This window comes from Schistocerca serialis, chromosome 7 (assembly GCF_023864345.2).
Source record: "Schistocerca serialis cubense isolate TAMUIC-IGC-003099 chromosome 7, iqSchSeri2.2, whole genome shotgun sequence".
NCBI lineage: Eukaryota > Metazoa > Arthropoda > Insecta > Orthoptera > Acrididae > Schistocerca > Schistocerca serialis.
The window spans coordinates 312,976,618-312,989,703 of record NC_064644.1 but is presented as its reverse complement, the minus strand read 5'-3'; the positions used below and the strand labels follow the sequence as shown (position 1 = coordinate 312,989,703).

Below are 13,086 nucleotides of genomic sequence, written 5' to 3'. Positions count from 1 at the left end.
GAGACTTCTCCATAATGTGTGTAACAATATATCTGGCACCATTCACACTCCGACTTTGCTTCATAAATGGCAGAGGTACTGGGATGGTTTTCTGTCTCCAGTGTCTTCCTGTGTCAGTACCTGTCTCATTCGTTCTTCTTGCAAAGCTACAAATTAACTCAGCCTTGAGCTTTGTATATGCTTCTCTATCTGGAGGTGAAGTTATTATGTCTTGCACCTCTGCTGCTTAATGATGATCTAATTGGCTGAACATCAGTGTGAATTTGGTAGAGTCCGTAGCCACTCCAGTGCCAGAAAACTTTCCTCTGCCTGTGAAAACTGTAACACTGGGTTGTGTGACAAAAACGGAGGTAGCCACACTGCAAATCTGGATAAGCCGGTGCACCTTTCATCTCACATTTTTCTTTTTCTTGAAATTTCGGCATGATACTTCTGTATTGCTGACTTTATTTCCTCTTGCTGTATCACGTCAGGGTCACCACTGTCACAGTCCGTTGCTTGACATACGAAATCAGTAGGTCCGCTTATTTCTAATATGACGAGGACAAATGTGAAACATAATACAGTATCATGTGACACTGTTTTATTCATAACTTTCATGTACATTCATATGTAGAACAGTAGAACAACTCAGAGAGAAGCTGTTGCCTAACTAATTAACATACAAGTGCATACCATCGTGTTTGTTTGGTAACCAAGTGAAATTAAAATACAGATATTAATAATGACAGAACTTGGCACTGTAGCAAGGAGAAACCGATCATAGCACTCCTGGTGGCCATGGCATGAACCGTGTTGACAGGTTGTCAAACGAGTCAGATGCCCACCTGATGTCGCTGTGATATGCTGCGTATCACTACAGGTTCACTGCTGGAACAATGGCCTCTCCTTAGTTAATATCGAGGCATTCACAGAGTGGAAAGGAGAAGTTATTAATTGTATTAGATGCTTGATGACTCTTCTTTAGGAAATTGCATTTGGGAGGGGGGGGGGGGCAGGGAAGTATCCAGTGTATGAGCAGTGCGCCTCCCAAGGATACGTGTTCTCCAAAAGAAAAGGGTCACCCTGTGACCGATTGAGAGCTTTGTATGTCATCAGCTGCAAATCATTGTCCACATTGGCATTAATGCTGTTTATGATCTGGAATCTGTGACTACTTCAGTTCTCTCCAGAGGCTAGCAGAATTGGTAAAGACAGACAGCTTCACATGTAATTCTCAGAACAACTGATGATTTACTGTGTTATTATCATGAGTAGGAGGAGTGGAGAGTAAATGTGTGATTTTGTCAAAAGAATATTGAGCAGGAGGTTGCTACTTCAAAGGCCATGTGAGACTGCTTAACACTAGTTATTTGACCATAGAAACTACCATCACATTGCTAATTCTGAATTTGAGGATTGTGTTAAGAGCGGTAATTCTATAAATTATTATTATTATTTATACTCATGCCAGAATTTGTTATATGTTAATTGGATGTCACTTAGCCGGCCGAAGTGGCCGTGCGGTTAAAGGCGCTGCAGTCTGGAACCGCAAGACCGCTACGGTCGCAGGTTCGAATCCTGCCTCGGGCATGGATGTTTGTGATGTCCTTAGGTTAGTTAGGTTTAACTAGTTCTAAGTTCTAGGGGACTAATGACCTCAGCAGTTGAGTCCCATAGTGCTCAGAGCCATTTGAACCATTTTTTTTTTTATGTCACTTAATCACACAAATATTTATGACTCAATTTTCATAGTTTCCCTTCAGCTCTCGTATTTTCACTGTGTATTCTGTTTCTTTCTTCAGTCTTCTGTATTCCTTTTTTCTTTGCAGTTTTGCTCTCCAACTAGCCAAAACTTCTGAGGAGTTCGTGTGGGCTCTTTTTAGATCTTTTTTGACATATTTAATCTGTGGTATAGTTTTCAGTTGCTTCATGAATGTTAAAAGGTTGTGGATAAGTCTATGAATGTGTAATCTTATTTTTTAAATGTCTCCTGTGAGGTTTGATAATTTTTCTATTATATTCCAGGATTTTAGTTTGTATCCATCTCCCATTCTGTTAGACTGATTTAATTTAATATACAATTGAATTATTATGTGAGGTGTTTTTTTTTTTTTTTTTTTTTTTTTTTTTTTTTTTTTTTTTTTTTTTTTTTTTTTTTTTTTGAGATGCACATTGTGAGACAATAATAATATTTTGTTTCCATTATACTATCAAATCTGACAATGCTTCGCAATTGCTAAACTGTTTTGGAGTGGTGTACACATCCTAATGTTCTTCTCCCCTCCTCTCCCTGTCCATCTCCTCCCCCTGTCATTGTACATTTTTCCTCCTCTTTCTGCCTTGTTTGGCCATCTCCTCCTCTTCCTCCTCCTCCTCCCCCCTCCCTCCCTTTCTGACTGTCCATCTCGTACCTCCCTCACCCCCACCCCCCCAAATCTCTCTATATCTCCTCCAGGTGTCAACCCTTTGACGGGTAATTTTACTGGACCAGTTTCCTAGATGGTGCATGGAGTAGGTATTGGGTACCCCAGGCTTGACAGACTGATCGATCTCTGACTGACAGGAAACTCTTTTTGCACAATGGCTGTTTAGTTTTTGTAGGCAACCCAGAACAAACGAAGGCCTTTCCATCTTGAACCGAAACTGAGTCATTCATGAAACACACACATACACTCGGCCAACTGTGAATATGATAGTAGGGGGCCTTACGTCAGTATGTCATTATGTGTGGAACAAATCAGTCTTAAAAATTTATTTTGATGACATTTTTTACTGCTCACTGCGTGCTGAAAATAGAACAATTTAATTAGTTTTAGGCCATTAGGCACAATAGCAATACATTTCTGTGCTTAGGATTGTAGTTTATTGTATCAAAGATTTTAGAATGATTCAAGAATGGCCTGAATTTCATTATGGTTGGTGGCACTCAAGACTATCTTAAAAAATTCAGAGATCGCAACTTTAGTTGGCATTTCCTTCCTAGATCATTTTGTACTTTTTAAGATGTTAGTTACATGAGCCAGATGATGGTGGTGGTGGTGGTGGTGGTGGTGATGGTGATAAATACACTTTCAAGTTTTGTATATCAGATGCTTACCTTTGTTGTCTGCTACTTTAGTTGCGTTGGAAGTATTCCTGTTTCTCACATCTTTTACTGTTAAAAGGTGTAAAAATTGCAACTGTTGTTGAAGGGAATCTACACTTTCTGTTATCAGCCATAGTACTTTGAACAAATACAACACTATTTAGGCAAAGCTTTCCATACTGCTTGCTTGACTGAGTACTTGAAACTATGTATATATTAGTAATATCGTAATACTTGCAATGGAAGCTTCTGCTGTTGATTAACTTATTATGTGAAAGATGACGACACTCAGTCGCAGGCAGACACAGCAGGAAGGCTGCTACACATTTGAGCTTTCAGCCAAAAGGCTACCTCCTAAAGTAGAAAACAGACACACACACACACACACACACACACAAACACACAAACACACACACACACACACACACACACGAACAAACATGCGAGTATGCGAGTATTGCGACCACTGTCTCTGGCTGCTGATACTGGACTGCATACGGTAGCTGTACCTGATGGGAGACATGATCCATGGCTGGTGGGGGTAATGAGGAGGCTGGGATGGCAGGTTAGGGGCAGGGGAAAGTGTAGTGCTGTTTGTGGAGGCATGCAGGGACATGGTGGGGGCAAGGTAGAGGTGCTTGGTGTAGTCAGGAGGTTTGAAGGGGTTGAGGGGGGGGGGGGGGGGGGTAGTGAAAAAGGAGAGAAGTAGAGGAGGGAGAAAAAGCTAGTGGGTGCATCAGTGGATTAGAAGGCTGTATAGTGCCGGAGGGGAGAAGGGAAGGGCATAGGTGGCTGAAGAACAGGGACTAGCAAATATTGAATTGTGCAGGTGTTAACTCTCCCTGCATATACCTATGTTCACATAATCCCTGCCCTCCCCCCTACCCATCCTCAACCTTTGCTAGTCTCTGTCGTTCACCCACCTATCCCTCTCCCTGCTCTCACTCTCACTCTAGCACTGCACAGCTTTCTGTTCCACCAATACATCCACTAGTCTTTTTCCCCTCTCCTATTTCTCTCCTTTTCCACTCCCCCACCCCCTCTCAGACCTGCTGATTGCATCTACAACCCAGTCATGTCCCCACTGTGTCCCTGCATGCTCCCACAAGTAGAACTACAGCCCTAGACTGCTATCCCTTCCTTTCCCCGATGCACTCTCTTCCGTATCCACACCACCCACAGACTGCTTCTCCCATTAGTGCAGTTGGCTGCACACAGCCCAGCCTCAGTGGCAATAGATGGTGGACGTGTGTGTGTGTGTGTGTGTGTGTGTGTGTGTGTGTGTGTGTCCTACTTTAAAAGAAAGCCTTTTAGCCAAAAGCTCAAATGTATAGCAGTTTTTTTGTTGTGCCTGTCTACAACTCAATATCTTCTCTTTACGTAGAGTAGCAAGCTATTGTTTTCAGTTTGCTATTATTCAGTCTTGTATGAATGTATTATTCTTGTATGAATATCAAGAGCTCAGATGGAAACCCAGTTCTAAGCAAAGAAGGGAAAGCAGAAAGGTGGAAGGAGTATATAGAGGATCTATACAAGGGTGATGTACTTGAGGACAATATTATGGAAATGGAAGAGGATGTAGATGAAGATGAAATGGGAGATACGATACTGCGTGAAGAGTTTGACAGAGCTCTGAAAGACATGAGTTGAAACAAGGCCCCGGGAGTAGACAACATTCCATTGGAACTACTGACGGCCTTGGGAGAGCCAGTCCTGACAAAACTCTACCATCTGGTGAGCAAGATGTATGAAACAGGCCAAATACCCTCAGACTTCAAGAAGAATATAATAATTCCAATCCCAAAGAAAGCAGGTGTTGACAGATGTGAAAATTACCGAACAATCAGTTTAATAAGCCACAGCTGCAAAATACTAACACGAATTCTTTACAGACGACTGGAAAAACTAGTAGAAGCCGACCTCGGGGAAGATCAGTTTGGATTCCGTAGAAACACTGGAACACGTGAGGCAATACTGGCCTTACGACTTATCTTAGAAGAAAGATTAAGGAAAGGCAAACCTATGTTTCTAGCATTTGTAGACTTAGAGAAAGTTTTTGACAATGTTGACTGGAATACTCTCTTTCAAACTCTAAAGGTGGCAGGGGTAAAATACAGGGAGCGGCAGGTTATTTACAATTTGTACAGAAACCAGATGGCAGTTATAAGAGTCGAGGGACATGAAAGGGAAGCTGTGGTTGGGAAGGGAGTGAGACAGGGTTGTAGCCTCTCCCCGATGTTATTCAATCTGTATATTGAGCAAGCAGCAAAGGAAACAAAAGAAAAATTGTTCGCCGATGACATTGTGATTCTGTCAGAGACAGCAAAGGACTTGGAAGAGCAGTTGAATGGAATGGACAGTGTCTTGAAAGGAGGATATAAGATGAACATCAACAAAAGCAAAACGAGGATAATGGAATGTAGTCGAATTAAGTCAGGTGATGCTGAGGGAATAAGATTAGGAAATGAGACACAAAGTAGTAAAGGAATTTTGCTACTTGGGGAGCAAAATAACTGATGATGGTCAAAGTAGAGAGGATCTAAAATGTAGACTGGCAATGGCAAGGAAAGCGTTTCTGAAGAAAAGAAATTTGTTAACATCGAGTATAGATTTAAGTGTCAGGAAGTCATTTCTGAAAGTATTTGTATGGAGTGTGGCCATGTATGGAAGTGAAACATGGATGATAAATAGTTTGGACAAGAAGAGATTAGAAGCTTTCGAAATGTGGTGCTACAGAAGAATGCTGAAGATTAGATGGGTAGATCACATAACTAATGAGGAGGTATTGAATAGAATTGGGGAGAAGAGGAGATTGTGGCACAACTTGACCAGAAGAAGAGATCGGTTGGTAGGACATGTTCTGAGGCATCAAGGGATCACCAATTTAGTATTGGAGGGCAGCGTGGAGGGTAAAAATCGTAGAGGGAGACCAAGAGATGAATACACTAAGCAGATTCAGAAGGATGTAGGTTGCAGTAGGTACTGGGAGATGAAGAGGCTTGCACAGGATAGAGTAGCATGGAGAGCTGCATCAAACCCGTCTCAGGACTGAAGACCACAACAACAACAACATTATTCAGTCATGGATTTTCCATTGTTTTATTATGTGAAAACACTCTTTTGTTAATGTAATATTAATATACATATACTAATGTGTTCTCTTAAATTCTGTAGTTGTGAGTTTTAACTAAAGTTTTTAATGTAGTCACATGTGTATAAAATCAAATAAACAATAATGTGAGAGAGGTAACCTTAACTTTCCTACAAATGTTTCTTTGCAGGAATAATCTGACAATTTTAGAGGTGCTTCGGATATCTGGTAGAGCGACACAAGCACAGTTCAAATTTGGTAATAGGAAACCAGGTTCAGATGAGCCCCTTATGTTTGAACTGTCAAAAAAACATCTCAGAGATTGTGAAAGTGAGTGCAACTGGCAGTGATATGTAGTTCAAGGAAGTTTTTGATTATGTACAGATATATTAAATTCATTTTGATAGACTAGTGTTTAACATATTGAACATATTTGTATTCCTAACATATTATGCATTTTGGATGGGTTTCTTATTTCAGGAGAAAAGAACCGCAGATTTCCAGCACCAAATTTAACTGTAAAAAGATCATTCACGGCAAGAAATACTGGTGAACTTCCCATATACATCAGTGGCTTTAGAATTAATGGGCTTCCATGTGAAGGATACGGATTTCGAATTCTAAATTGTGCTGCCTTCCATCTGCAGCCCAATGGAACACGCAAAATTGATATAGCCTTTACACCAGACTTCACACTTGCGCGAGTGCATAGAATACTAGGCATAGACACAAGTCTTGGCATTTCTGTCAATTATTCACTTATAGCAACAATACCTCCATACTTTCTTGCTACTTGCTCAAGTGTTCTTGGAAGGCCAACATGGGAACCATTAGTTTATTATACTGCAGTCAGTTTCATGGTATTTCTTTTGCTCTGTGTACTGACAGCAGCATACTTAGAATCGGATCGTATACTAAAGTGTACTGTTGTTAACATAAAACAAGAAAAAGCTCATAAAAGTTCATTGGATGCAAGAATACCTACTTCAAGCCCAGCTGAAATGGCTAGCACTAGTGCACAAAAATGTACTGAGAAATCACATAGTAAATTAGATACTGAATGGAATGCTAATAATCCACCATTGGTGCCGTCTCATGAGAAACAAAATACAGACCTACACAGTCCACAACAGTCTCACAACAGTAGTAGTTCAAAATCATATATGTGGAATACATTTGAAGGAAAGCAGAATTCAACCGATGGGCTTCCTAAAGACCACCCGACAGTCATAAAGTATGATGATGTAGATGCGGGATATTCTACCTCATCCACACCACTTCTTTCTGTTAGACACAGGAAAAAACTGTCTAAGAAAAACAGTAATAACAGTGAAGCATCATCATTATCTGAAACAGTGCAAGAAAATGTTTCAGTGAAGAAAGGTTGGAGTAATATGTATATTAGACAAAATACTCCTCCCACTCAAAGTGGAAAATCACGATTAAATCTTGCAGAACCTAAAGTTCCTAATAACAGCACTATACAGGAGCCAGAAATGATTCAGAAGACAAAGAGAACTCTTGAAGTTGTAAAGGAGAATAAAAAATCTACTCGCTTGTTGAAAAAGGGCAGCAAGCTCCCTGTAGAACCAGTAAAGTGCTATGAAGAGGAAACATCGTCCACCACAACAGAGAGCTCAAACAATGAGGAAACTGAGAAGGTGAGTAATAGATTATACATTTTAGCAGCTGATATATATATATATATATATAGCATAGTTATAAACTACCATATAAAACAATGACACTGTATAAAGCATCAGTAAGATTTCCTTCCTTAACCAGTGTGACGTAGTTCTGTTATTTAGGATTTCATTCATGAGCAAAGAACATTTAGAGAGGAATAAATCTTTCACATTGTTGACAGTTCAGATGGCAACAGGCTGTATTGTGTAGTCGAGTTTAAATGGAAAAAACTCCCTTGTAACACAAACCTTTTATTCTCTACATGAGTGCCTTCCAGTAGTTTAAGACTCTTTGACTGTACCATTTTACTTACTTGAACACACAGTTGGAAATATCTTTCCTCATGTAATAAATAACTGTATGTACCATGACTATACCAATTATGTAATGAAATGTTAGTTATGGGCTAAAAGTGAGATCAGTCAGTATTGATATGAAGTGAGATCAGCCAATATTGGAAAGTCGTTTTGTTACTGTATGGGTACATTAAACTTGACAGAATGTTAAAAAGTTGCAATAGGAATGTGCTGGAAATAGGCTCAATGAACATAATTTGCATGGGAACAGTTTGCTATCTCTGATGTGGAAAGCTGTGAATGCACAGGGTCCCCAAAAATTTTAATGTATAAATGGAAAGAGAAACTGACATGCTTCATTCTTGAGTTCATCATACAGATGAAGAAAGTACACTAATTGACAACATTGTGAAAAAGGATGAATAATGGGTTTTCCACAGTGCACCTGAATCTGAGTGACAGTTTTTCTCAAGAGCATCACAGCTTCAAATTGGGATTAGGTACTTGGCACTGCAATCAGTGCTGCTGCGAATGCGCAAATATTGCAGTAGATTTAGTGAGTCATGTGACACAAACAAATGGAAATGTTAAAGCACCAAAGAGTTCTTGCATATTTCTGGGATGCAAGACTACAGTATTGTATACACAGTCAGGAGCTTGTATCCTGCAGCTTCTACTCATTCCTATTAAGTTTGTTGCAGGATAATGGTTCCACAGTGAGAAAAGAATTAAAAATTAGATTAAAATGTGGCTGTTGTTGCAGAAAGGAGCATTGTACAACAATGGTGCATGAAAGCTATTACCCTGGTCAAATAAACTTTTAGACAGAAACAGAGTTCAAATCTGTGCCTTGTAAATGAGTTTTGAACTTTTCATTGTTTTCCCATAAGACATATGGCAACTGGTAGAATACTTTATTAACCCTTTTCACTCCAGTGCCGAGTGGCACTCAACATTGCATATTGTCTTCTCCACTCTGGTATCGAGCCCTTATTTGGCACAATTTTTTGTATCTCTGATTCTCCACTCTTAAACATGACTGTACTAGGCATCAGTGCTGCACTGCACTGCCGTCTAAGGAAACTCATGTTAACCCGGTGTTGAATTGTAGCAGTTGTATTGAGAGAGAGAGGATGTAATCATTACGTTCAAATTAGCAGGTGCAAAATGGCAAGTTTTTCATGCACAGTCCTTTGTAACGAAGAGATTGTACAGCTCGTAGAGGAATGTCTAAGTGAAAATGAGAGGAACTTTGATGCTAATGTCAGCGATTTTGATGTTGACAGTGATTCATTTGTATACTGTTGGAGTGAAATGATGGTGGAATCAGTCTACCATGAAGAGTTTTGTAGTCTTATGCGTTACGTAAATGAATTTGAGTAAAAGAACACTTTGTTGTAATGTATAGCCTAATTAGCATAATAGTTGATCAGTGGCCTCAGTGTTTCCACAAAGAGTCTAGTGCAATTCTCTGTGGTGTGTTCACTGCACAGGTGGTGGTGATTTAAATAGAAGGGCATGGAGATACCCTGTGTCTGCATTATAGAGTGGAAAGGGTTAGCAAGACCATGGTCCAGTTTCTCTCCAGCAGAAGAATGAAGCTTGTATACGACATTAAAGTTTCATAAACTTTTTATCTAATAAAACTGTTTGGACATTCCATTGGACAACTTTCATATTTGAGTAAGCTAATGAAATTTCAACTGCAGGCAAAAATATTTTGTTAGGCCTTTGAATATTCATCATGAAATTATGGACCAATGAGGGGTGCACTTGCATCCCCCCCCCCCCCCCCCTCCCACACACACACACACACACACACACACACACACACACACACACACACACACCAACCATTCAGTTCACATGCATGGCCAGGGGAGGAGTGTGTGTGTGTGTGTGTGTGTGTGTGTGTGTGTGTGTGTGTGAGACAGAGAGAGAGATAGAGAGAGAGAGAGAGAGAGATAGGAATGGGATGGAGAGGGGAAAGGTTCCCATTGGTCAGCTACAGTGGAGGGAAAAAGTAGCAGGAAGACTGCAGGAATATGTAAACAGATGGAAACAGAAGAGCAGTGGACAAAATGAACTAATAGATTTGAAGAGAGAATGTTTGGAAAAGAAGGATATGTTTAAAGGAGATCCCTCATTGACATCATTCAGACAAGCAATCATGGACAGAAGGAAGGGGCAGTTGAGGGAATTTCCAAATGGCAGAGGTTGTAAAGCAGCCATTTCTGTTAACTTCTCCCTGTTTTCTGTAGTTTACACTTCTCTGTCACCCAGTCCCACAACAATCATACTTGCTACAGTCAGGAGACCACAGTGTTTCCTCTAGTCATTCCTGCTTTGCCTCTTTGTACTTTCTGTCAATTTAATTTTTAGATGTCCATATTATCTTTTGCCTGCTTCATTTGCTCCATTTTTATTTTATCTCCTGTCATCAGTAAGGCATCTATACTTTGCAAGTGGAGGGTACATCTGGTACCACTGTTATTTCTCATCCTTCTGTGGCCCATTTCCAAATGATGCATGGGATGAATGACTGTCAATCAACTTATGTGTGAGCTCTAATTACTCTGATTTTCTTGTTGTGCTCATTGTGTGAGACATATATGGAGGAAATAATATGTTGCCTAACTCTTCATCAGTCATAAGTTCTCAGAATTTCAATAGTAAATGTCTCCGCTATAGATGATGCCTCTCTTGTAGTCTGTCACAGGAATTTACTGATCTGTCTAAAATTATTTTATGCTTACTAAATGATCCCATGATAAAATGTGCCACTTTTTGTTGAATTTTCTCTCTCTCTTTTCTATAAATGCAACTTGGTAAGGACTCTAGAATGATGAACAATACTCAACAATTGGCCATGCGAGTGTTTCATAGGCTCCATATTTCTCAGATGAATTATATTTCCTTAAGATTCTTCCAGTAAATCTCAACTTGACATCTTCTTTTCCAACAGCTAGTTTCATTTGGTCATTCCACTTTAGATCACTCTGGACAGTTAGTTCCAAGTATCTTACAGTTGTTATTTATTCCAGAAATGTATAGCCAACAGTATAATCAAAGAATAATGGATGTCTTTATCTATTTGTGCACAATATATTTATTGATGTATAGGGTTAATTGCCAGTCTGTGCACCAGTTATTTATGCTTTCCAGGTCTTCCTGCAATTCATTACAGTCTTCTGGCCTTCATATCAACAACCTCAAAATCTGCAAACAGCCTCATGAAGGTCCCAATGCTATCCACTGTATCATTTATGTATATATTGTAAACAGTGATGGTTTTATCAGACTTCTTTGGCATACTCTGGAAATTACATTTACAACTGTTCATCCTGTTTTGTTAAGAGTGACATGTTGCGTTCTATCTGCTAGGAAGTCCTGAATCCAGTATCTTCTGATAATTGGCAGACTCAGATTTTGCTCACTAAACATCTACATGGGACTTTATCAGATGCCTTCTCTAAGTCAAGGAACATGGCATAAACATAAGCTCCTCTCTCTGTCTTCAGCACTCTGGATTTCACGGACTAACAGAGTATTATCTGTTCCGTGAAATCTCTGTTTATGGAATCCATGTTGATTTCATTGAAGACAGTCCTTCAAAAAATCGCAATACAGGTTATCTGAGTTAAGCATATAATAATATAAAATTTAATTACTTGAGAAGTAATTGAGATACTTATTGTCATTATGTTTGTACAAGTATGGTAATTCCAAATGTTTTTCTTTGCATATTTGACACACTTCAATATGTGTACCATTAGTGTTTGCTTTTCGACGTTGTCGGTCAACAAGGTTGAAAACACACAAAAAATGCTATACAGAGAACGGAAACAGTTCACAGAAGAAAGATCAATCAACTCAAAAAACTCCAGTCATAACACAATACCTTTACACACAGCCAAGAGAAACACAAACACAAATTCTACCTAAGATTAGTGAATCTTACTGACACACAGTTAAACAGTAAAGAAAGACAGCTGTTGGAGAAAGGATTAAGATACAATGTAAATTGAAAAATAGATGTAGATTACTTAGAAAATCTAAATATAGACACAGAAAGTGTTTTGACAAGGGAAGATAAGCATGAAAACAGCAGGATCAACATTGGACTAACTAGAGAACTAGTAATAAAGGAAAAGAAAAACAGAATATAATAACCAGTATAAAAACACAACACAAAAACAACAAAAACTCAGAATCTGCAATACTCAGAAAACTTAGAACAAAACTTCAAAATGAAAATGTTATCATTTCAAAAGCAGACAAGGGAAACACAGTAGTACTGATAGACAAAGAACAATACATTCAAAATACACAAGAATTCATCTTACAAAATAACATTACCAAATTAAAATCAGACCCAACAAACAGATTCCAGACAAGAGTAAAAAACACTCTGAAAAATATTGACATCGTACTGGAGAATACAGAGAAAAGACAGTTGACACAGATCAATCCCACTGCACCTGTCCTCCGAAGCCAACCAAAAATCCACAAACCAAATCTTCGTGTGGGACCAATACTGGAATTCAGAAAATCCCCCACTTACAAGCTTGCAGGATCAACATTAAAATCACTGTCAGATTAAAACTGTGCTCCGGACTGAGACTTGAGCTCGGGACCTTTGCCTTTCCTGGGCAATTGCTCTACCACTGGGCTACCCAAGCACAACACACGACCCGTCCTCACAGCTTCTATTCTGCCAGTACCTCGTCTCCAACCTTCCAAACGAGGTTCTGGCAAAATTGAAGCTGTGAGGACAGGTTGTGGGTCGTGCTTGCCTGCGAAAGGCAAAGGTCCCGAGTTTGAGTCTCGGTCTGGCACACAGTTTTAATCTGTCACGAAGTTTCATATCAGCACACACTCTGTGGCAGAGTGAAAATATCATTGTGTTAAAATTACTGTCTGAAAATTTCGAAGTACAAGAAAAA

The 13,086-nt window shown here is 39.4% G+C and overlaps 1 protein-coding gene across 2 annotated transcripts in view; it reads left to right on the top strand.

Annotated features, from left to right (window-relative positions):
* The window catches only part of LOC126413333 (transmembrane protein 131), a 374,881-nt gene that overhangs the window by 285,367 nt on the left and 76,428 nt on the right, over positions 1-13,086 (top strand). For both annotated transcript variants that reach the window (XM_050083243.1, XM_050083244.1), the window contains exons 18-19: positions 6,349-6,488; positions 6,639-7,819. In XM_050083243.1, coding sequence (XP_049939200.1) covers positions 6,349-6,488; positions 6,639-7,819 — 1,321 coding nt within the window. The remainder of the gene's footprint in view (positions 1-6,348; positions 6,489-6,638; positions 7,820-13,086) is intronic.